The following is a 22,482-nucleotide window of genomic DNA, read 5'->3' on the forward strand; positions in this document are numbered from 1 at the left end:
AATGGGTTATTTCTCAGCTTTTTCCTATTCCCCAGAAATTTCAAAATCACACATTCATTTAAGCTTTTTTAGTTATTATGGAATTTCTTTTTTCTTTTCTTTGGTTTTTCAAGACAGGTTTCTCTGTGTAGGCCTGGTCGTCCTGGAGCTCACTTTGTAGACCTGGCTGGCCTTAAACTCACAAGAGATCTACCTGCCTCTGCTTCCCAAGTGCTGGGAGTACAGGAATGTGCCACCTCCACCAGGCTGCCATTACAGAATTTCACTGTTCCTCAGACATGCATGGAAAATCCTAACGGTTTCTATATGGTGCTGCCGTATGTCTTTATACCTTGTTCTGGTGTCTGCACTATTATCTTCTAGTTTTTGAGTATTACTATGAGATTCTATTCTGACTCATAGTGTCTTTTTCCTTTTATTTCAGCCTTTATTTCTCCTCTAAGTATTCAACTTCTTTTTGATGATAAATGCCAAGTGTGAGGGATTTGTCTCAGTGGTGGAGTGTTCCATTCCTGACAGAGGGGGCGGGGAATGGGGAATGCAAAACAAAACAACAAAAACCTGTCCGAATTGTCACAAGTGTAGCTACATCCACAGTAGGCTAGAGTGGCTGTTATACACCTGCCTGAGAGCAAAGTGCAAGTCTGAACCCTTAAGAGTTGTTTGTTCCAAGGAGACAGACATCTGCACAGAACTACAGGCTGCTGAAGTGTCACTCAGCTGCAGCACCACTGCACTCTTGGATCTCAGGGAGTCTTGCAGAGCTGAAATACAAGCTCCAAAGCACATATTAAAAAGGTGAGCCAGAATTTATGTTTTCATGATCTTATTATCTACATTCTCATGTGAATTTCTCCTCTGTACCTTTAAAATATTAGGTATTATATCATGTAAGATACACAATGAAATGACATCAAGTTTAATTGTGAAGATACTTCATTCATTATACCTTTTGTACATTGTTCAATGCTTAAAAGCAGAGTGACACATGTATTTAAAACTATAGAAGACTAAAGCAATTTTATATGCAATTATACAAAATGATAACCAAAATATTTTCTTCTTTTTTAAATTTTTATTATCTTTTTCTTAAATACAGAACTTTAAATCTTATATATCTGAGCCAACCACTGAAAAAGTAAACTTCCTCACAAAAATATTTACTATCACCAAATGCCCCACTTTAGTATGAAATTATTTAAGGTATATGTGCTGGTATTACACATTTTTAAACATAGATACACACGGAGATCATCAACTAACTGCAGATATTCAGAGCTAGCATTTCCAGTGCAGGCTAACTAACGCTCTGTGTACTGCTTTGCAGCAAATGCCACACTGTTAAGTCCTGTGCCACCTCAGATTTACTGACTTTTAAGAAACAGTGCCGCCCCACACTGGATCCACTGGTCCTGGTTGCCCCCACAGGGAACATCAATGTTGGTCACCACACGGTCCCTTTCAGCACTTGTATAAACAGGCAAAGAGATGCATTCATCAGGGGAGTATGGACCAAATGCACCCTGTTCAAAAGAAAACGATAGTCTAAAAATACAGCAACAAATTCAAACCTTTCAATTATGCTATGTTAGATATTAGACATTTCAAGTTAGCACAATAAACTCCTATATCGCACAGCAGTTCACTCATGTCCAGTCATGGCTGCTCTAAAAACTTTCCTAAGGACTGAGAAGATGGCTCACTGGCATGCATAAGGACCTGAGTTCAAGTCCCTAATAGTCACACAGGAGCCAGACACATAGTACAGGCAGCTATAGTCCTGGTGCTCCTAGGGCAAGGGGAGGCGGAGACAGGAAAATTCCAGGAAGCTCACTGTCCACCTAACGTGGTGTGTGCAGTGGTGCTCAACAAGTGAAACACATCTCAAAGGTGAGAAGAATGCCCAAGGTTGTCTTCTGACTTCTACAACGTGCCCTGCTACATTTGTGTTCTCCCTCTCCTTCCCTCCACCCCTCTCTCTCTTACACACACACACACACACACACACACACACACACACACACACACACACACACACTAACTCCTTTAGCCCCAAGTACTGGAATATTTTGAAAGTTAAACATACAATTTTATTTATATGTTTCTATAAAACATAAAAATATAACATTTCTAAGCAGTAGTAAGTCTATGAAGAATTTATGTTTCTCATTTATTACTACCATAGAGTTCAATTTAGAAGGGATAGATTAAATAAATGGCTCTAATCTCGCTTTATGTTTAACACAATGCATTTCCCTACTATTCTCCCGAGTTATCAGGTGGTGTTGCTGCTTTTCTATGTTAGCTGTGGACTTGGTATTTTTGCTGTGGTTCAGTGCAATTATCTAGCTGGTGCTCAGTCTGTCCATCTTTACCCACGAGCTGTTCCAGTTGGCTGCTAAGTTTGGTGCCCTTGCTAGTGTAGCATCACAGGATCTCTAGTGTGCCAAGGTGGCAAAGGCTTGCATGCAATGCCTCCCACAGAAGCCAAAGATTGCTATGATGATCCTTGGTTTCCTTCATGAGAGATGCTATAAAGATCATTTGGGTTCCAATAATGGCTAACCACTCTCAGTCTAGAGTTTTCCAGTGACTGAATCTCAGAAACAGGCATCTTTTTCAAAGAGAGATTTTTCAAACAAATTTGTAATGGTGCTCCCAATTCAAAGCTAACACTGGAGTTTGGACTGAACCTGTGATCCCATCCAATCAGTGAAATTTTACTGTTTTAGAGTTGGGATAAGCACTAAGACAGAATATTCTAGAAGGTTACAGGAATGGATTAGAAGAGTTTACCCATGGTAAGGATGGCCCATGAATATTAGCACATAAGCAATTATTACCTTTCAAAATAGACATGACCACTGGTGGAAATGCATGGTTTCAGAATATGGAGTAGTTGTCTAGAAGATAAGTATTTTCTTTCCCTAGGTCAAAAGGCATGTGACCCTTGCATATGTCAGAGGAAGTTGGAGCCTTATTCATGTACACACCTTATTTTTTGAACTGCTATTTCTCCCAATTTTGAAATCATCTAGAACAAGTCACTCTTTTAGCACCTACTGCTAGGAGTAGATGATGCTATGATAAAGATAAATAAGATAGTTTTCTTTCATGAAAATGTTTTAAAATCTTGTTCTTAACTCTTAAGTGGGCATCAAAAGAACTTTTTATCTTTTCCCACATGATGAGGATTGTCTGAGATCCTCAGGTCTTTGATCTAAGCCACTTCAGTCTCTTTGACATTCCTGAATTTTAACCTATTGCACATACAACAAAACCTGCACTTTATATAGGTCATTTCCCAACAAGCGCAGGCCACGTGCCCTGAGCCTTCCTAGTCATCTCCGATTTGTGTGACTTGTCAGCTACTCAGCCCTCCAGGTAACGGTGCTTTGTGTGCTCAGGTGCACCTGTCACAAAGGCTGTGTCCATGTACAGAAAGAAAGGCCTTCAGTGCAGCTTACGATTCAGTTCAGGAAATACATATATATCAAATGTCTAGAACATTACAATTACGTCTTCTGGGATATCATCATAACAAAGGTTGTGAAAGGATGGATTGCTTGAAAAATGTAGGGACTGGAATAAGGAGAGTGCCAGACTCCTGTCACCAACTCAGTTCTCTTCTCCATTTCTGCTTAAAGGGTAAAGCATTAGGTCCATTAATAAATGGTGAAAGTAGTTCAGCAAGGTTACTGTGTCCAAATTATAATTTTGGGAACTGGAAGCTAAGAACTTACCTTTCAAATGGTAGTAGGAAGAAACAGGGAGTGCACACTGAGAATGACACATGGCTTTTAAGGCTCAGAGCCCACCCCACGGCCCACTGCCTCCAGCAGCAAAGCCACCTCTGGAGACTCTTCAAGCACCACAACCAGCTGGCAAGCAGCATCCCCACTGCACCGCCACACCCGTGGACTCTCGGTGCCCCTGACTGGAAAGGGGGACCTGTGCGGCTTGTTACTCACTTGAAGCCATGTGAAGTATCTGCCTTGCAGCTGGTCTGAGAGGCACAAAGGAGGGTAAGAGCGCACCCCACCTGTTCTTAAGCTCAAGAGTTTGCGCTGATCACACACACACACTGTTTTGTTGTTTGTTTGTTTGTTTGTTTTTTAAAAGAAAACTGTTTCTAAAATAAAATAGTTCAAGCATCTTTACCTCTTCAAATTTAAACTATTCTGACTACAAATTTGTTAAAGAACAGGTAAAAGGGGGAGGAAACCAAAAGTACAAAAGCTATGATACCTTACAGAAAAGTAAAGTCCAAGAGTGTACCAACAGGACTAGAAGCTGTCTACCCAAATGCTCACCTGTGGCGTCCAGCCCATAAAACAAGGGAGCACTGAGGACACGCTGGGAGAATCGTGCTGGTTTTCTGAAAGGTGGTTGCCATCAAAACTGCACCCTTCCAGTAACAAGCCACTGACCTGCCACAGAACGGGGAGAACGTTACAGTATGACTGAATTCTCAGGTGCCAGGCACACACCGCTGCAGCTTAAGTCATATACTGTGAAAACAGATTAGGGCCTTTTATTTGGAGAAAACAAAATCTGAACCAGTGTTCACAGAGTTCTTATTTTTTAGCTAACATTGTAAGAAAAATTCACAAATGTCATCGACTATATAACCATGGGTGCTTTGGGATTAGGTTAATAGAAATATAAAGACAAAAGCCAAATTAATTCTTTTTAGGAAGTGGGGGAGAGAAGTCAAATCAAAGAATGAACATATGGTCCCTATGTGTCTTCCAACACTTTTTATTTACCCTGCCATGTGGAGTTGAGAGAGCAAATGAAAAAAGTCTTACACAGTCTACAGTTGCTTTTGGTACACATGGCTCTTGCAGTAATGCTAGCTACAGGTTTCCTGTGGCCATTTTATTCATTTGTCCAGTGTTAACTGTCCTAGCTAATGGCAACAGGCGAAGCGGTAGCTCACACTCCCAGCCACTCAACAGGCTACAGTTACAGCCTTGTGTTTCCTCATGGCATATGTGTGACACCAAGCACACTCTACCTCACACAGTCGCTTCCAGGCTTAAATGATCTCTGACCCACTTGAGAGGACTGAGCTTCAGATTCAGTTACAACAAGGACAAAGTGACACCCACTCAGTAGAAAGCTAGGATAGCTCCTGCGAGGTTGGCAGCGGGGAGCTGTGGCTTCTAGACAACTGATCACAGGGAAGGCCACTGACAGAAATGCTCATCCTGTGTGGTATAAGGTGGTGCGTTGTGGGGCCGAGGTCTTCACGTCCTCCATAACTAACAGCGGAGCTGACCCTTCCTTCTGCTTACTGGCTACTTGCACATCTTTTATTCAAAGTGTTTATTTAGGTGTTTTACCCATTTTATTAATGAGCTGCAGCTCAGTCTCCCCCTGTTTAAAACATGGTAAGAATATCTACCTGAGATGACTGCCGTGAAGACTGCTGCATACCAAGGAGCAGCGTGTCGCCCACAGACTCTCCTCCCCTGTACTAGCTGCAGCCAGAGTTCTACACACAGACCCCACACACTGCCCTATACATGGAAGACTGATATGGGTAACATAAGTTCTCCCGACAGATGGCCCAACTTCTAGTCACACAGTACTGGGACTATGAGCCAGCCTACTTAGGGCAGAGAATCCCATGAAATATTGAAGCAGAATTTCTATAACTCAAAGAATATAACTGTATGCAATTGTTTTGTTATTTCTACAGTTTTAAAAATTAAATCTGCATAACAATAACACAAAGCTATTTGTAATGAGAAGGTAATGCTGGGGCTGGGGATGCAGTTCAGTGCTAGAGCACTTCTTAACATGTGGAAGGTCCTATGTTCAGTCCACAACATCAAATAAAGAAAATAAAGGAGGGAAGAGGGAGGGGAAGAAGGTAGAGAGCAGAGAAAATGATGCCACATGATAGCGTAAATGCACTAAGAAAAAATGAGAGCACTGGAATGGTATATCAAAACGTGATGTGATAATCTGTGTGAATATATATATATATATATATATATATATATATATATATATATATATATATATATATATATATGCTTTCCTACTTAGTAATAAGTATAAATATATTGGTGGTTTTGTATGATGTACATATACTTCTGTGTATATATCACACAGAGGGGCAGGCTGTGTAGGAATACTTCTATATCAATGGAATTAAGTTTGTATTACTGTGAAATAGATATGTTATATATTATAAAGTTTAAGGATACAAAAAGCCAGTAAGTATTATAGTCTCAATGTCTTTCAACTTTTTTGCCACAGCAGTTCTCTATCAGTAGGTTAAAAAAAATAAAAGGACCTTGTCCTAAACTTCGTACCTGAAAGTCAGATGAATCACATCTTAAATGTAAAATCATAAAAATAAAAACCTGTCAGGGGAAAAAACATGTAGGAAATCATCTGGAACTGGAGCATATCAAATCTCTATTTAAAATTGCACTTGCTAGATAAGCAATGAAATAAGGGCACAGTAGCTAGAAAAGAATCAGTGGAGTGTTATTCTACACGTATCATCATCATCATCATCATCATCACCACCATCATCATCATCACCACCATCATCATCATCATCATCATCATCATCCTCCTCATCATCCTCTCATATAAAAACTTTAAGGGACTAGTCATTTTTAAGTGTTCCCTTAAAGTTTTTATTATTTTTTTCTCTTTGAAAATCCTAAGTAAATATATTTTCCTGTATTTTTATTTCTAGAAGTAAGCCTTTTATGCCTTTGGAATGAATTTATTAATTTTATTAGCATGTTCAAGCTGGGACTGAGGATGCAGTCCAACACCAAATCATAAATTTACTTAAGATATTTTTAACATTCTGCTACTTGATGGAGCAGTTCTTGGGATGATGTTTATAGGTGACAATGCTGTGAGTTGTGTTTCTCTGCAGGAAGAGGTCTTCTTTGGACATGGGATATCACTTCACTATGCTCCATTAGTCTGTCCTTACAGCTTAAGGACAATGAGCTGAAAGCTGCTCCATTACAAGTGGATTTCTTCTCCAACGTTTAACCTTAGACTCAGCTTGTCATTTGCTTTGATCTGCTTTGAGCATTAAGACTTTCACAGGTGGACTTTCAACAAGATTTTCCTCTTGGCACGCTATACCAAGACCATGTCGTAAAGAGTCTCATTTTCAGGAACACGAGACATACACGGAGGAGGACTGAAGTGAACTAGGGCACAGCCAGCAGTAGCTGCAGATAGTGAGAGACGTGAGCACCGACCTTCGGTGGAGCTGACCTAGCTAGAGCCACTCTCAAGCACTTTCATTTTATGTGTGGTCATGATTTAAAAGTACATTTTAAAAAACACATGATACATTTTGTTTTTTCAAAATACTGCAAGTAGAGTTAAAAATTTTACAGTAGATCATGTACATCTTATTTTAAGTCTTTCACGCTGAATCTTACACAATTAGATTGTCATCTATAGTTGAGATCTGTTGATCTTACAAGAATAGGTGCCTAAGAGTTAGTAACGTACACTTCACCAACATGATGCATTTTAAGTTAAGCATCCCAAATTAGTACCTTAATCTGTAGCTTAGCTTCTTGAAGTCGGCCTTTCCAGGATGCTACAAATTTAAGGCTATCCACAGAGCAGGCCATCACCCTGTAAGAGTAAGCAGCAAATGTTATGAGAAATAACTCTTTGGTGAAGATATACAGGTCTAGCAATGAGTATGCACTTATCAGGCATAAAGCCCAAGAGGGCAGTCTCTAGATCCAAACCCCAAACACATAAAGCAATGTCCTTAGGAAGTAAAGTAACAATATATCTATTTTCAATCCAAATATTTACAATATGCAAGAAAAAGCTACCAAATTAAGTATAATAAATATCTAAGGTTTTAATATCAGCTGCTCAAATGTCAATCTTCCTTTGAGATTACACATTTCTTAGGTTGAGGGCCTTTGACAGTTTAAATTCTACATTTTGATCATGGTACTCAAATGTTAACACATAGAAGATATTCAGTAAGTTTTTATTGGATGAACAAAATAACCTGAGCAAAGATAAACACCAGTCTCATAAGTGAACTTCTACTTCTTCCTTAGAATATTATAGAAATGCTCCTTATATTCTGCCTGTTACAAACAGCCTATGTACATGTTGTAATCTGACACCGGTACAAAGACCAGTTTGACCTTAACCACTGTCTATATTCACCAGGAAACTTATCCAGAGAAGCCTCTTAGATCATTGGCTACTATTGTGGACATTAAATCTGGATAAACAAAATGACCAAACTTAGGAATTAATTTTTCCCAATTATAATAAAGCAATGATACTGAGAGTAAAAGTTGACTGTTATTTTTATTTAATTTTTTAATTAATTTATTGAGATTACATCTCAATTGTTATCCCCTCACTTGTATCTATCTTTGCATTCCTCCCTCCCTCCAAGTTGACTGTTATTAAAGTTAAACTGTTAGGGGAAATAATAAACTCTTACAGGTTTTAAGAATAAATTTACTCTTGACAATCAAAGCAACATGACCAGAGGGGAACATAAAGTACTCATTCTGACTACCTTGCAGTCTCCTGGCGAAGAGCATTGAGGAATGTGTCTGGATGGAAAAGCTCAGACAGGTCAAGAGTGTCAGCAAGAAGAGCTTGTTTTTCAGCTCTCTCTACCCAATTCTAGAGGGAGAAGGGAAAGCAAATATATAAATGTACAGTTATGCATAAGCCGTTTTCATCCAGTGTGTTGGATAGTCATTTTCCAATTGCTTTGAAATAGTGTCTTGAAAACATTAAGGCTTCCCCTCTGCCTTGCAAAAGCCTGACAGTGATCTGGTATAGCTATCCACCATGAGCAAGCCTCCTGGTACAATAATTTCTATGTACAAATATGTACAAAATAAAGCTTAAAATGGGATAGCTCAAGTTGTGTGGCAGTTGGGATCCATGCTCAGTGCACACTGGATACACAGTTGCAAATCTGAGTCCTGAGGACCCTCTCCTCTCAGCAACACACAGCATGTCTGATAAGAATTTAAAAGTTGTCAGGAGTGGTGGCACATGCCTTTAATCCCAGCAATCGGTAGGCAGAGGCAGGTGGATTGCTGTGAGTTCGAGGTCAGCCTGGCCTACAAAGGGAGTCCAGGACATCCAAGGCTACACAGAGAAACCCTGTATCCAAAACAAAAAAACAAAAACAAAGAATTTAAATGTTGCCTCTTGGAACAAATGCATTAGCAGTCTTGTGCAATAGCACACTTTCATTAACAATTGTCTGGGTACCATGTGCAAGTTAGAGCCTCCCTTTAAGACACAATGAGGTTAAAAGTCTTGCTTCAGGTTACACTGCAGCTATTAAAGCCAAGAAATAAAGGCAAGCAGTAAGCGACTTGCTTCTACTAAGATTCCCTGCAGGTCCTAAGAGGTGGTTTGTTGTGCTTTCTGAAGCAGTCTATCACTTCAGCTGCCACACAGAGGAACGTCAGCTATTAGCCACTCAAAGATGGCCCTTTTCTCAGTAATTTGTTTTACATGGTTTATAAACAGCCTTAAAAAAAAACCACGAGTGCTATAGTAGCAGAAAGCAGTGAGCTTCGCGTTCTCTAACAGCCTCCGTCACAGTGCTGCAGCTCAGCAGGATGAGCCCATTGCTATCCAAACAAACACTCGTCAGTCTCATGTCTGCAGAGCAGACCCAGTGTACTTGCCCAGTACAGAGCCCTCTAATAGGGATGTCTCTGTAGCCTCGTAGTGGACACGTGTTGATGTTTTAATAAAAGATTTAAAGAGATTCTTATAAACAACAAGTCTCTCTCACAGATACTATGCTTTACAATAATGCTGTGTGAAATCTTACCTAATTGTCTTTCATTATTAGCTAAACAGAGGACGTATAACTCAGTGGTAGAGCTAAGCAGCCAAGAACTTATTTTAAATAAATCATTTAATATAAATATTTACAATTATACTATGATTATATTAATACCTTAAGATCAATTTTAAATTCTAATATCCAAAAGAGTTGTTGTCAGAAGTAGATTTTTATGTGCTCAAACTAATTAAAAACTAGCGTAGCCGATAGATTTTTACTTCATTAAAGTTTAGATTAAGATAATTAGTCAAGGAGGAAACGTTTCTTTGGTTAAATTGTTAGTCTATGGAAAAAAATAAGAGCTTGTTAGTCTACTAAGCTTAAAGCCAGATTAATGTAAGAAAGCCATTTGATAGGTTAGACTCATGTAATGCTGCTTCTTTTAATGAATGTAATAACCGACCAGCAAACCTCATGATGGGGAAAGAATTGCCTTTTTCCACATTTAAACTACACTTACACTGATGTACGAGCATGCAAATAAAGAATTAGGTAGCAGTATTTTTGATAAGAAATGTATATAAACAAACTGGAGCTGTAACAAAGCTACAGGGAGCAGAAGCACATGCGACAACTTCTTTGTCAACTCTCCTTCCCTCACGCCACAGGCTACTGCCATGGCTGGATGGCTTCCAGATAGACTCACACTTCTAGTCAAGAGTCTTCATTGCTTTAACTCTTTACATGACGTGTAACAAATACAGTTATGGAGATTGGTGAATGAAAGCCAACAGGATGGCCTGACAAATGGGCCAGGTGATTTCTTAAGCATCACACATGCATAAAACCTCAGAATTGCAGGAAGGACAACTCCTGGCTCAGGTCACAACGCATCCTACAGATGGTCAAGTATAGTTTCCTCTATACCATAAATGAAATGACTTCCCAAAGTTATATGGAAGATTTAAAAATACTGCAATGTTGAAACATGGTCCAAGAATTGAGTCAAGCATTGGGAATTCTGAGTGCTTGTGAGAAAACTCCAAGAGAACAAGAGTCCTGTGGCCTTAGTTTCTTCAAAAACACAGAACTGTTCTTGAAATGTGCTTTGCTGCCCCTTCCAGGTATAGTGGATTGGAGTGAATTTAGTTTAGTTTACTCATTTTAAAGCCTCTAAGGAAAAACATTTTTTTGCCACTTGTGGTTTGTCCTTGTGATGGTACATGTTACTCATGTGACTCTTCGTAACCCTCAGAGTATAAACTATTCACTGCGCTGAATAAAGTTGTACAAACATGAGACTTGAGTCTCACTTTTAAGCTCCACTCAACCAGGTCCAACAGTCAACTAGAGTTGTAAGCATTGCAACATGGAGAGCTAGCTCTAAGATTGTTTATACATTCAAACTACACTCCTTCAAGTGTATGCACTCCTTCGAGAAGCATGCACTTGATGACGGACACTTACAGGAGGAGGAGATGAGACACCACAAATAACTGAAGAAAGACAGAAAGTAGAAAATGACATTAAAGAAGTACCTTATTAGCAAAGTTCTTTTTCTTTATGAACCTGCTACATAGAACTGAATAACAAAGCTGTTTCCTCATGAAGACAACTACTTCAGGTATAATACAACCAAGTATTGTTGTTGTACGGGCTAGACACACCACCCCTCTGTATCTTTGTCCAATTTTACAGAAATTCTCTGCTCCTCTTTTACATATGAAAATGAGACTTAAATGCAATGGAAGTCAGACTATACTGAAATCTGATTTACATGGCTGTTACAAAATTAAATGCTCATAGCCAACTCTGAAAGGCTCAAAGGAGATTCGCCACCAGGGGCCTTCTAGCCACCCCACGCAGCCTGGGGACCCACGTAAATATCTGACTGCTCCTCTCAGCCTCTCCATATTCTGTGTGCCGTGCCGGGGATGCCAGCTCATCACAGCCCTGCTCCCCGCAGGGACTCTCCAGGCACCACATGTGACCCAGGAACCTACACCTGCGTGTAGGAGAAGGAAATCACTTGGAAAAAAACAACTCCAAATGGATCAAGGACCTCAGTAGAGAACCAGAATATAAAGACATAGCAAAGTATTTCCTGCACAGGACCTAGAAGCACAAGCATTAAGACCAAAATTAAGTGAGCCCCCATGAACCAACTACTTCTGTAAAGCAATGGCACCATCATTTGAGTGAAGAGGCTCAATGTACCTGACGGAGGATTAGTATCTAGAATACACAATGAACTCAAAAAAAAAAAAAAAAAAAACTAAACAAAGGAAAATGAACAATCCAGTTAAAAATTGAGCATGGAATTAAATAGGATTCTCAAGAGATAAAGTATAAACAGCTGAGAAACATTTTTAAAAACGTTCATGATCCTTAGCCATCACCAAAATGCAAATTAAAACAACTTTGAGATTTCATCTTACACCAGTCAGAATGGTTAAGATCAAACAAATTACTAAAAATGCAAAAATGGATATGGAGAAATGAAAGCACTTACTGTTAGAGTACAAACTGGTGTGCCACTGTAGAAATCAGTTTGGAGATTCCTCAGAAAGCCAGAAATAGCACAAGACCCAGCTAGACCACTCTTGGGCATAAACCTAAAGGACTCCATATCCTACTATAAAGATAGCCACTTTATCTTTCTTTTAAAGATCACTGCTGCTTTATCACACAGCCAAAAAATGCAAAGAACCTAAATGCTCATCACCCAATGAATGGTTAATGAACATGCAGTGCATGTACACAGTGGAATATTATTCAGCTGTTAGGGAAATGAAATCATGAAATTTCAGATAAATGGATGGAGTTGGCAACAATTATTCTGAGTGAGGTAATCCAGACCCAGAAAGACAACCTTTGTGTGTGTTCTCTCATTTGTGGATGCTGGTGTTAACTCTTCAGCTATGTGTTTTATCTGGAATATGCATAGAGGTCAGAAATTAGTAAGGAGCCACAGGGGTGGACTTTCAAGGGACGGGAGGTAGAATGCCATGTTATAGGCTCAATAACAGAATAACAGGAGTAGATGGGTTAAACCACTGTAGCCAGTGGGAGTACAAGGCAGAGAAGGCAACATGAGGAGGGGTTGACTAACACTAAAAGTCTTTAGGAAAAAGTCACACGGAAGTAGGCTTAGTACTACAGATGCTTCATAAGACATAAAGGGGTTATCCTATAATGGGACAACAATGTCCCTACTACATACCACAAGCTACTGACAACAAAAAATGCCCAGTGCTAGGAACGGCTACCTGTTTTGGAGTTGTTGGCCAGTTAGGCCTCATAGCTCACCAACCATTATAAGCTATTGCCAATACACAGGGTTGCTCTCCAGACTTGATCGTAAGACTGTTGCTGAAGACACCACATTTGGTCAAAGGACATGGAGAAATCAAGCTGGTACAGACCCGGAAGCTGTCCTGACTGGTTAGCTCTCACAGTGCAAGAAGATGTTATGTACACTATCTGACAAGAAAATTAACTATCCATCTTATCTGCTTGTGAACCCTGAAAGCTAGGATGATGACTAGCCTGGTAAGACACGCCCACTGGTGAGACAGTGGCATGAACACTGTGGTGGTGACCGAAGACTCCCTGCATGGGCTTAGGGCCCTTTCCACACGATGAAAGCCACGCCTGATACCTGTGGCGAGACAGGCCGTGGCCCTAATACTGTTGGTCTGCTAAACGGACATAATATAAATTGATCCTAACATTACTACTATTACATACAACAGTACATCTCACACCTCTCATCAGAAAAACTTCTCTATGCAGTAAATGGCAACTAACACAGAGGCCTTCAACTCAGGCAACCAATCCCTGTACAATACAATGTAGCGTTTCTTACAACAGGTGTGGTTTACCCTAAAAATCAAAGATTATTACTAGCATAATCACATGACTTGGCCCTTTCTTCCCTCTAGTGGAGGAACCTCACACTCAAAAAGCTATTTTACAGTTTAACTCTTTTTTTGTTTTTTAAGTTTTAATTTGTTCACTTTATATCCTGAGTGTAGCCGCTTCCCTCCTCCATCCCCTCTCCCTCCCTTCCCTAGTCCTCAGAAATGAGAGCCCTCCTCCCCTAACATCTGACCTCAGCCCATCAAGTCTCATCTGTACTACCTGCATCTTCTTCCTCTGTGGCCTGGTAAGTGATCAACATGGGAGGGGTGGGGGACAGAGTCCACGTCGGAAGTAGGCCCTACTCCACATCTTGTGGGACCCACAAGGAGAATGTGCTGTCTAGCTACTACATCTGAGCAGAAGGTCTAGGTCCACATCACACATGGTCCTTGGTTGGTGCATCACTCTCGGTACTGTAGTGTCGTTAGCCTGTATTATGTGGCTAATATCCGCTCTCTTGACTCTGGCCTATTTCTTTCAGGGACGTGTTTCCTGGTCCTTGCCAGCCTGAGTTTTCAGGTTAACCCTGTGTTCTCTGACTGCCTTTAGATTAAGCCTCCTACTGTTCCCTGCCACGGTACTGTATTCCTTACTCTCCCCTTTACTCTTACTCATGGCTACCGGTTCTGATGTGCTTTACCTGAAGCAACCTCACAGTGTTTGGCACCAGGAAACACTAACCACATTGACAATTTTTAATTGCTAAAACGAATGTATATACGAAATATAAATTTTAGCCAGCTGGTGGTGGCACACATCCTTAATCCCAGCATGCAGGTAGCAGAGGCAGGTGGATCTCTGTGAGTTTGAGGCCAGCCTGGCTTACAGCACGAGTTCCAGGACTACACAGAGAAACCCTGTCTAGAAAAATCAAAACAAACAAACAAAAAGAAACATAATTTTTTTGTGAGACAGAAGCTAAATCTACTTACTAATTACTATGTCACCAGTACTTCACATAGGCCCTGACATTCAGCAGCTGTTTCTAATTTTTTTGGCTGAACAAATAAATGCTGTGCTCGACTCTCGTCGTTTTCAAATGATTCGCATAAACCCTAACATGGTGACCAGCACTGTATGTGAAACCTTCAGTAGCTCACTGACTTTCCCCTGATGTTGGGCCCCAAATGTAAGACCCTGAGATCTGCGACTATGGTCAGGTCTTTGCTCAAACTGTTTGCATTCAATCTGAAGCATTTATAAAATAGCACATTTTTATAAGAAGCTACAAGCTTTTCACTTTCAAAGATCCCTACAAAGCGATGTGAATTCTCATCTTTACGGGGCCCTCCCCCCTATTCCTCCCCTTGCCCCCTCCAGCCCCCTATCCTCTTTTATTCAACTAGGAGCTGTGCTGTTCTCTGACCATCACAAGCTGCTCTGGGAATGAAATACAGATGGTAAACATGAAACAACTGAAATCCTAGACATTAAAGTCACTTCAGAAAATGGGCAACTTTTTATACTTACAAATAAAATAAGTAGCAAGCTAGTAAAAAAAATGATACAAAGTAAAAAAAAAAGAAATCTCCAGCCAATGGTAGTGAGAAAAATGTTTCCTGGTTAGAAGGAAAACATGATTAAGCCTTAAAGTCTTTTATCTTGAGAAGCAGGAGTTCCTATGAAGTTCTAAAGATGATTACACAGAGGCAAGGTATACAGTTTTGATGCTTAGTATTTGACATATTATGGATGAAGAGTCAAGCTATAGATGAACAATGAATGATCTTAAAAGTTTACAATAGTTTATGTAAAATTATTTTCAAAGATTAATTTTGGTATCAACAAAATACCTCAGCAGCAGAGGACTATTAAAGTTACTAGCACACTTTTATAGCAAGAGGCTCTGTCCTTATGAAAACTAAGTAAAGCCAGTAGTGTGGACCACACAGACACAGGGGCATGCTATCACAGTCTGTGGAGGGAGCACACCCCGTGAGTGTGCAGCCCTACACTGTTAAAGGCCACTGTGGACTCCTTCACCCTAGTCCTTTCATTTACCCACAGGTCATGTCTAGCAATCTGCAGAGCAGACGGAGCAAGTCAATCAGTGTCTCTGTGTGGTTCTCCCTATCAGGCAGATGTCATTTTCATCCCAGGATGTTGTCTCTAATAATCCACATATGAAGGATTGGTTATAACAGGCAAAAACAAAAATTCAGGTGGGCCCCAATTCCTGTAGAGAAATGTAGGAAGGGAACTAGAGTAAGAAAAAGATGAAATGATAGATTAAAAGGTGTAATGGGCTACAAAGGCACAGGGAGAGTCTTCAGCTACAGGCCAACTTCCTAAACGTTAGCCTGGAAATGGGTCAGAATGGCCTCACACAGATTGTCTGTAGGTGAGCGGAACAGGCAGGCACTTTTCAAGTTCTTATAACTGATGGCCTGGGTTTTCTCCCTAAGTGGCCGTGGCTGTTGTCAGTGAACAATGCGCACAGGCCAGAAGCATGGCTGTACAGTGGAATGTGTCAGAAGAGTAGAGTGGGTGAGGCAGTACAGAGATTACTAAAGCTTCATCAAGACTGGAACGTAAAATGTACATCAAGTTACTGTACAGCAGACATTCATGTCTGCTGCTAGGAGAGGTGGCCCTTGAGAAGCTGAGGCAGGAGATTTGAGGCAAACCTGGACCATGTAACGAGATTTTGTAACAACAACAACAAAAACAAAGCAAAGCAAAACAAAACAACAGCATGGAAAAGCATAAACAAGGCCCCACATCCACCACTAACTTGTCCCATGTGAGCAAGGAAACAGACCCCCTTCCTCTCCTGTTATTCCTTACTGTTTATTTTCGCTGATGCACCTACCTGGTTTGCTGTGGGGGGAAAGTGCTTCCCCACAGGAGGAACACTCCTTACAGCTCTCAGGTCACAGTTCTGACAGGGCTTTCAGTTGCTATCTTAGTCACTATCTGCACAAGTCTAGATTTTCCTCCATATTAACAATGATTAAAAAAAAAAAACCAACAACCATGGACAACAGACATTTGAAGAGTGTAATATCAACATTTCAAATGACATAAAAGTGAAATTATGTTTTACATAAAGTCCTGTCATTGTCACTGCTAAGGATATTTCAATAGGTGAGCCTATGTGCCATAGTCAGAGCCACACACGCAGTAGCTAATGGTCCACTCTTACCTGAATTGCAAGGGTGCGGGCTACGAGACCTCGCAGGTACTGGAGGGGATCCTCGGGGCCTTCCCACCTGCTCTGCCACATGAGAGGACACTGCAGTGTAAAGGAGGAAAAGTCAGCTTACATGGACAACACTGTGAATAGACTTCCACCACTAATGTTAGTGGAAACAGTGTCTGAAGTTAAGGTGGGATTCATTAGATGTAAAACCTCTTACAGGAAGGGACGCGTCTCCTACTTGCTGTCTGTGAAACTGGCCAACCACGATTTCTTGAAGTGATACTTGGCACAGAATGAAATCAGAGTAAATCTTTAAAATTCATTTAAAACTTGTTAAAGATAAAAAGAGTCTTTGTCCCTACAGAATTTTTTTCAAGCTACACATAAAGTAGCACACAAGATTTTACCCACAAAGGTACTCTAGGCTGTGCAAGGAAAAGTTATTAATGGAACTGTGTGACCTAAACTAAAAACCAGTAAATAAAATAACTCAAAAAAGATCTTTTATAAGAACTATTTTTCTAATAGCTGACCCACTGTTAGTTTCCACTAATATGTACCCCTGTACTTTAGAAGTATTCAGTAACTATATATGTACTATAACATAGTTCTGTGAGGGATTTCTAGATTTTTCAATATATTTAATAAATATCAACAAATTTTGTATTAATTTAAGTACGGTAAAAGTACAACAATGTGCTACCTCAGTGATATAAGTGAGAAAACAGGCCAACCCATACATGTAGAAGGAATCTCTTGTGATTTGTATGGATGCCACACCTCTCAATTTAAAAGCCTATGGTGTATGGCTGAGGGGAGGAAATAGGTGGACCATCCAGCAGGCGGAGGGATTCTGGGATAAAGTCAGGCATGCAAGATTCCAGCCAGCAAAATGTGAAGAGGATAGGCACACGGTGCCTGAGCTCAGGTAACCGTCCACACGGCAGAATGTACATTAGAATAAATGGATTATTTTAAGTTATGAGCTAGTCAGAGAAGACCCTAGTTATAAGGCCTAGGTATAGTACATTTAATGAGTTTCATGAGTCATTATTCCAGGAGCTTAGGGAGGGAGAAAAAACCACCTATAACATATACACATATGTGATCACACACATAAATAAATATAATAAAACCTCTTAAAATTAAATGATAACAGAAAATATTAACAAACCAGAAACAATTAACAAGACTGAATTGGAAGCAGTAGTGACAACAATATTTATGAGGGTAGTGGTGGTGGTGATGATGATGTTGTTGTTGATGATGATGATGATGATGATGATGATGATGATGACGACGACGAATGAAAGGCCCAGTAAACAAAAGGCCAGCTGCAATGCTGAGCTATGTGAAACCTCTGAGAAGAAACTAACACCTTGAGATACACAGACCTGTAGGACAAGTGCTTGCTAGCATGGAAAAGGTTTTATATTCAATTCTAAGACCTAAACAAAACAAAACAAAAGCAAAAAAAGCAAAAAAAAAGGCTTCTTGCTATGCATTTACAATCCCACCACTGGAGAGGTGAAGGCTGGCGGATCAGAAGTACAAAGCTATTTTCAGCTCCATAGAGAATTTGAGGCCAGCCTGGGCTACATAAGACCCTGTGAAAAATAAGCAAAGCACACATACAGAAAACACTTAAAAGGAAGGGGAGCCTTCCAAGTTCATTCTACAAGGCAAGCATTACCATCCAAAATCAAACAAAGACACAGAGAAAACTACAGCACATTATTTTAATAAACAAAAGCCTACAGAGTCCTATACCATATTATCAGAAAGCTAGATCTTCATACTTAACCTGTCATCAGTCCCCATAGCCTAACCTCCACTGTCTCCTTTCTTCACTGTGTTGCTCTATCCTTTTGTTGATTATAAAGTCTGAAAAGAATTTGAAGGTTCCTAGATAGTGTTTAAGGAGACATATACTAACTACCTGTGATATCTCCAAAATATGTACAAACAATCTATCAATAAAAACACACTGGGAAAATGTGAGAGAAAAGGTGACCTTCCTTCTGTATATCCTACTCTGTGAGCACTGTGCTGCACAGCCCTGCTGTCCACACTGACCACTCACCTTCTCACTTTAGGAAGACCCAGATTCGCTAGCATTTCTTATGTTTGCTATTCCCAGTTTTAAATTAAACTAAAATTAAATTAAACTAAGTTAAGTTCAAAGGTATTTAGCATCACCAACCAGTATGTTAAGATAGTCTGAAAACCCAGTTCTATAAAGGGCTCATTAAAGTGATTTTTTTTTACAGTCCATGCCCTTTATTTCCTTTGCACATTAGGCCATGAATTCACAGGGAATGGGCTCCAGCAGCTTAGGCTCCTTCCCATTAGTCCTCACGAAGTGCACTTCTCTGGGTGGTGCAGGCTGGTGCTTCAGCTGGACCCAGGTGCCCTTCTCCTTGGCCTCCTTCTTCTTCTGGTAGTTCTCCTTCACGTGCTTCAGGAAGCTGTCCCTGTTCTCAGAGTGCTTGATGTGCTCGATGTGCACGTTGATTCTCTTGGAGAGAATCTTGCCCTTAACTTGCTTGTTCACAATGATGCCCATTGTGCTGGGTGACATTGTAGACTCTTCCGGTTTTGCTGTGGTAACACTTATGGGGCATTCCTTCTTGAACAGTACCCATTCCCTTGATGTCTACAATATCACCCTTCCTGTAGATTCACATGTATGTGGCCAAAGGAATGACTCCATGCTCCCTAAAAGGCCTGGAGAACATGCAGTGCATGTCCCTCCTCTTTCCCTTTGTGTTAGTCATTTTGGCGACTTACTGCAAGATGGCTGCTGCCTAAAGTGATTTTTTAAAAAGCAGTATAATCTATTAATTCCTAATAAAATTATACACTCATGGTTATTTGGCATGGATGACAAGGAAATCTGTCAATTTAATTTTGACTTATTATCTCTCTAAAGTTATGATTTAAAGTATGTTCTAACATGTTAGAGAGAACAGTAGCATTTATCATGTATTTATTCTTGGGTCTTTTTATAAAAGAACAGCAGCAAAGCTTTAGGCATAAGTCCTAATTCTAGGCACAGCACAATTCCTGCTGGCATCATCCCAGGTACACCGGTAAAAATATCGGGTGTTACTCTAAGTTACCCTAAGTAATATCACATAGCCCACAAATTGTAACATTTGAATGTAATAAAATTAACTTTTATTTTTAAATACATGGGATAGCACATTTAAAATTTTTATTTAAACATAATGTTTTTGTGTTTGGTAAAAACTGGCCTACTCTCATTTGAATTTCAAACACCCCAAAGCTATCTTCAAATATCTGCATCATACAACATAAAGCAAGCATTGCAGTGGCAAAGCAGGACAGGGCCGAGACTGCAAATAGCTCTCGCTGCACTGACAAGATTGGGCTTCAGAGAGAAAATGAACCAGTGAAGCATTTCCACCCCTGCACATACATGATGCTAACTCTCTTCCGGTCCTTTGGTTTCCTTCTGACTGTACTGCCTCATCCACACTTGTTTTATGAGATGAACTTTCACTATTCGTCCTTAAGCCATCATCCCGCGAGCTCTGCTGTATTTTCATGCTCCTTCTCTTCCTTGGCCACCCCTTTTCTTTCAATTGCTTATTAATACATCTGCCTACAAAGCTAACCCCCAGCTTATCTTGTAAGCATCTTTCTCCTTCCTATCCTTAATAAGGTTAGAGTTTGTATTTACAGATTTTTTTCAGCACACTTAGATATATGGTCTGTTTTTTTAATTTTTACTATTTCTACAGTGTGCTTTCTCTCTTCCAAGTGGCAAATGAGGCAGACTACTGACTGATAAGACCCTCACAAAAGAAAGGAAGAGGAATTAATACAATAGAGGCAAACAATATATGTGTGTGTGTGTATACATACACACACACACACACACACAAACACACACACACACACACATACATGTAAGCCAAGATGGCACCTCTAAAACCTCATACCACTCCACAATAACCGGATTAGAAACAAAACCAAACCAAAACAAAAAAGGCAAAACTGAAAAGGTTCAAATGGCACTAGACTAAGAATGTAAAAGTTTAATTTTAAAAATATTTGGTGACCTCAAAGAGGAATTACGTAAAGAAATGAAGGGGGAAAGTCCATTTGAGATCTGGTTGAGAAAGCTAGGAACTTAGATGAGATATTCAGGAAAAAGACTGAAATTATGAAGAAAAAAAAGAATAGTAACCTTGAAAGTGAAAAGCTAAATAAAGCAAATGAACTGTGGCGGCAAGACTGACAGAGGTGAGGCAGCCAGCTGCCGGGAAAGACCATCAGGAGCTGCAGACAAGGTGGAGACACTGCTACAACAGACAGAGATAAGAAAGATCAATTGTTTCAACACTTTTTGCCAACACTAGGACCACACCGGAATACAAGAGATACAAGGCATATAAGAGATAAAAAGCAACAGAAAACCTACCCAATGACAACAAAGTCTAGGGCAAGGGAGTGGCGTCCATGTATGGAAAGACATGATAACCTACAGAGGCCATCTCTTTCTCCTACCTCTCTGTTTTGTATAATGGGTATTAACCACAGGGATTTTATGATTTACTACAATAGTCCAATTATTTAGTGAGGAACATGCTGATTTCTTTTTCCGATGAACATATCCTAGTGTTTCACAGACTCATCCTTGTCTTTGCCTCACCATTCACACCCAGCACCTCACAGGCATTGGGTTGATGCTGCTGTGGACACGAGAGTACATCCACCTGCAGAAGGGGCTGGTACAGGCACACTCACAATCCAGCTAGTTCGGAACAAAGCTGATACCAAGATTTCTGTTTAAGTTGCTAGGAAACAGCTTTAAGCTTAGAGGGTCTAAAACTTGGTCTGGTATGTTACCAACATAGTATAGAAAACTTGTCCTAAAGTGAAATCAAGGTAGACTTCACTGCACATATACTAAAGAGGTGGCCCTAGAAGAGAAGGAAGGCTGAGAGCCTAGAGAACCATACACTGTATCAGGATGATGTGATGACTCCACTAGGCTCACGGTTAGTTTTCAACCAATGTACTCTATCTACATAACTCCCACCACCTTGACTTTAGTTTTCTGTTATAATTAACTACAGGATCCCTCATAAATAAATTTCTTGACAATAGACCCACAGAGGTAATAAGATAACATGTGATAGATTTAGGATTGGCTTACCTTTTGGTTTAATAAAGCACTTGCCAGTTTTTGTACTTCTGAACTCAGTAACGTAGTTCCTCTGATGACTTTGCTAAGGGCAGCAAGAGACTGATGGACACTCTGTACTAAGCGGATGGCATTGAACTGTTCAAGAATGATGAACGACAATATTGGAGATCCTTGTCGATCATTGGGAGGTGATACTTTCTGATGGATTAGGTTTGAATTCTGAAAGAACAAGGTCATGTCACAGTTAATGAGGAGTAACATCAAAGACACACCAAAGTATGTAAAAGGCCAAGAATCACGCATGAGTTCATGTTTCTGAATACTCTGTTTATGAATGGATGAACCAAGTCTGCAAATACAGCTTTCTGAACTTGAACAATTTCCTAGGAATGTGGAGTGGAAACAAAATAGCAAAACAAGAATCCCTGAGAAGCA

General features: G+C 40.1%; 1 protein-coding gene and 1 pseudogene across 2 annotated transcripts in view; both read right to left on the reverse strand.

Annotated features, from left to right (window-relative positions):
* Positions 1–959: 959 nt before the first annotated feature.
* The window catches only part of DYNC2H1 (dynein cytoplasmic 2 heavy chain 1), a 181,813-nt gene continuing 160,290 nt past the window's right edge, over positions 960–22,482 (reverse strand). The window contains exons 84-89 of the mRNA XM_084783098.1: positions 22,057–22,266; positions 16,872–16,961; positions 8,561–8,670; positions 7,557–7,638; positions 4,314–4,430; positions 960–1,523 (exon numbers count right to left, since the gene is read on the reverse strand). Coding sequence (XP_084639224.1) covers positions 1,365–1,523; positions 4,314–4,430; positions 7,557–7,638; positions 8,561–8,670; positions 16,872–16,961; positions 22,057–22,266 — 768 coding nt within the window. The 3' untranslated portion in view covers positions 960–1,364. The remainder of the gene's footprint in view (positions 1,524–4,313; positions 4,431–7,556; positions 7,639–8,560; positions 8,671–16,871; positions 16,962–22,056; positions 22,267–22,482) is intronic.
* LOC311597627 (large ribosomal subunit protein eL21-like) lies at positions 18,948–20,676 on the reverse strand (annotated as a pseudogene). The gene has a single exon. The product of its transcript is annotated as a large ribosomal subunit protein eL21-like (transcript).

The sequence above is a fragment of the Acomys minous genome (genome assembly GCF_964271855.1).
Source record: "Acomys minous genome assembly, chromosome: 5".
Classification (NCBI taxonomy): Eukaryota; Metazoa; Chordata; class Mammalia; order Rodentia; family Muridae; genus Acomys; species Acomys minous.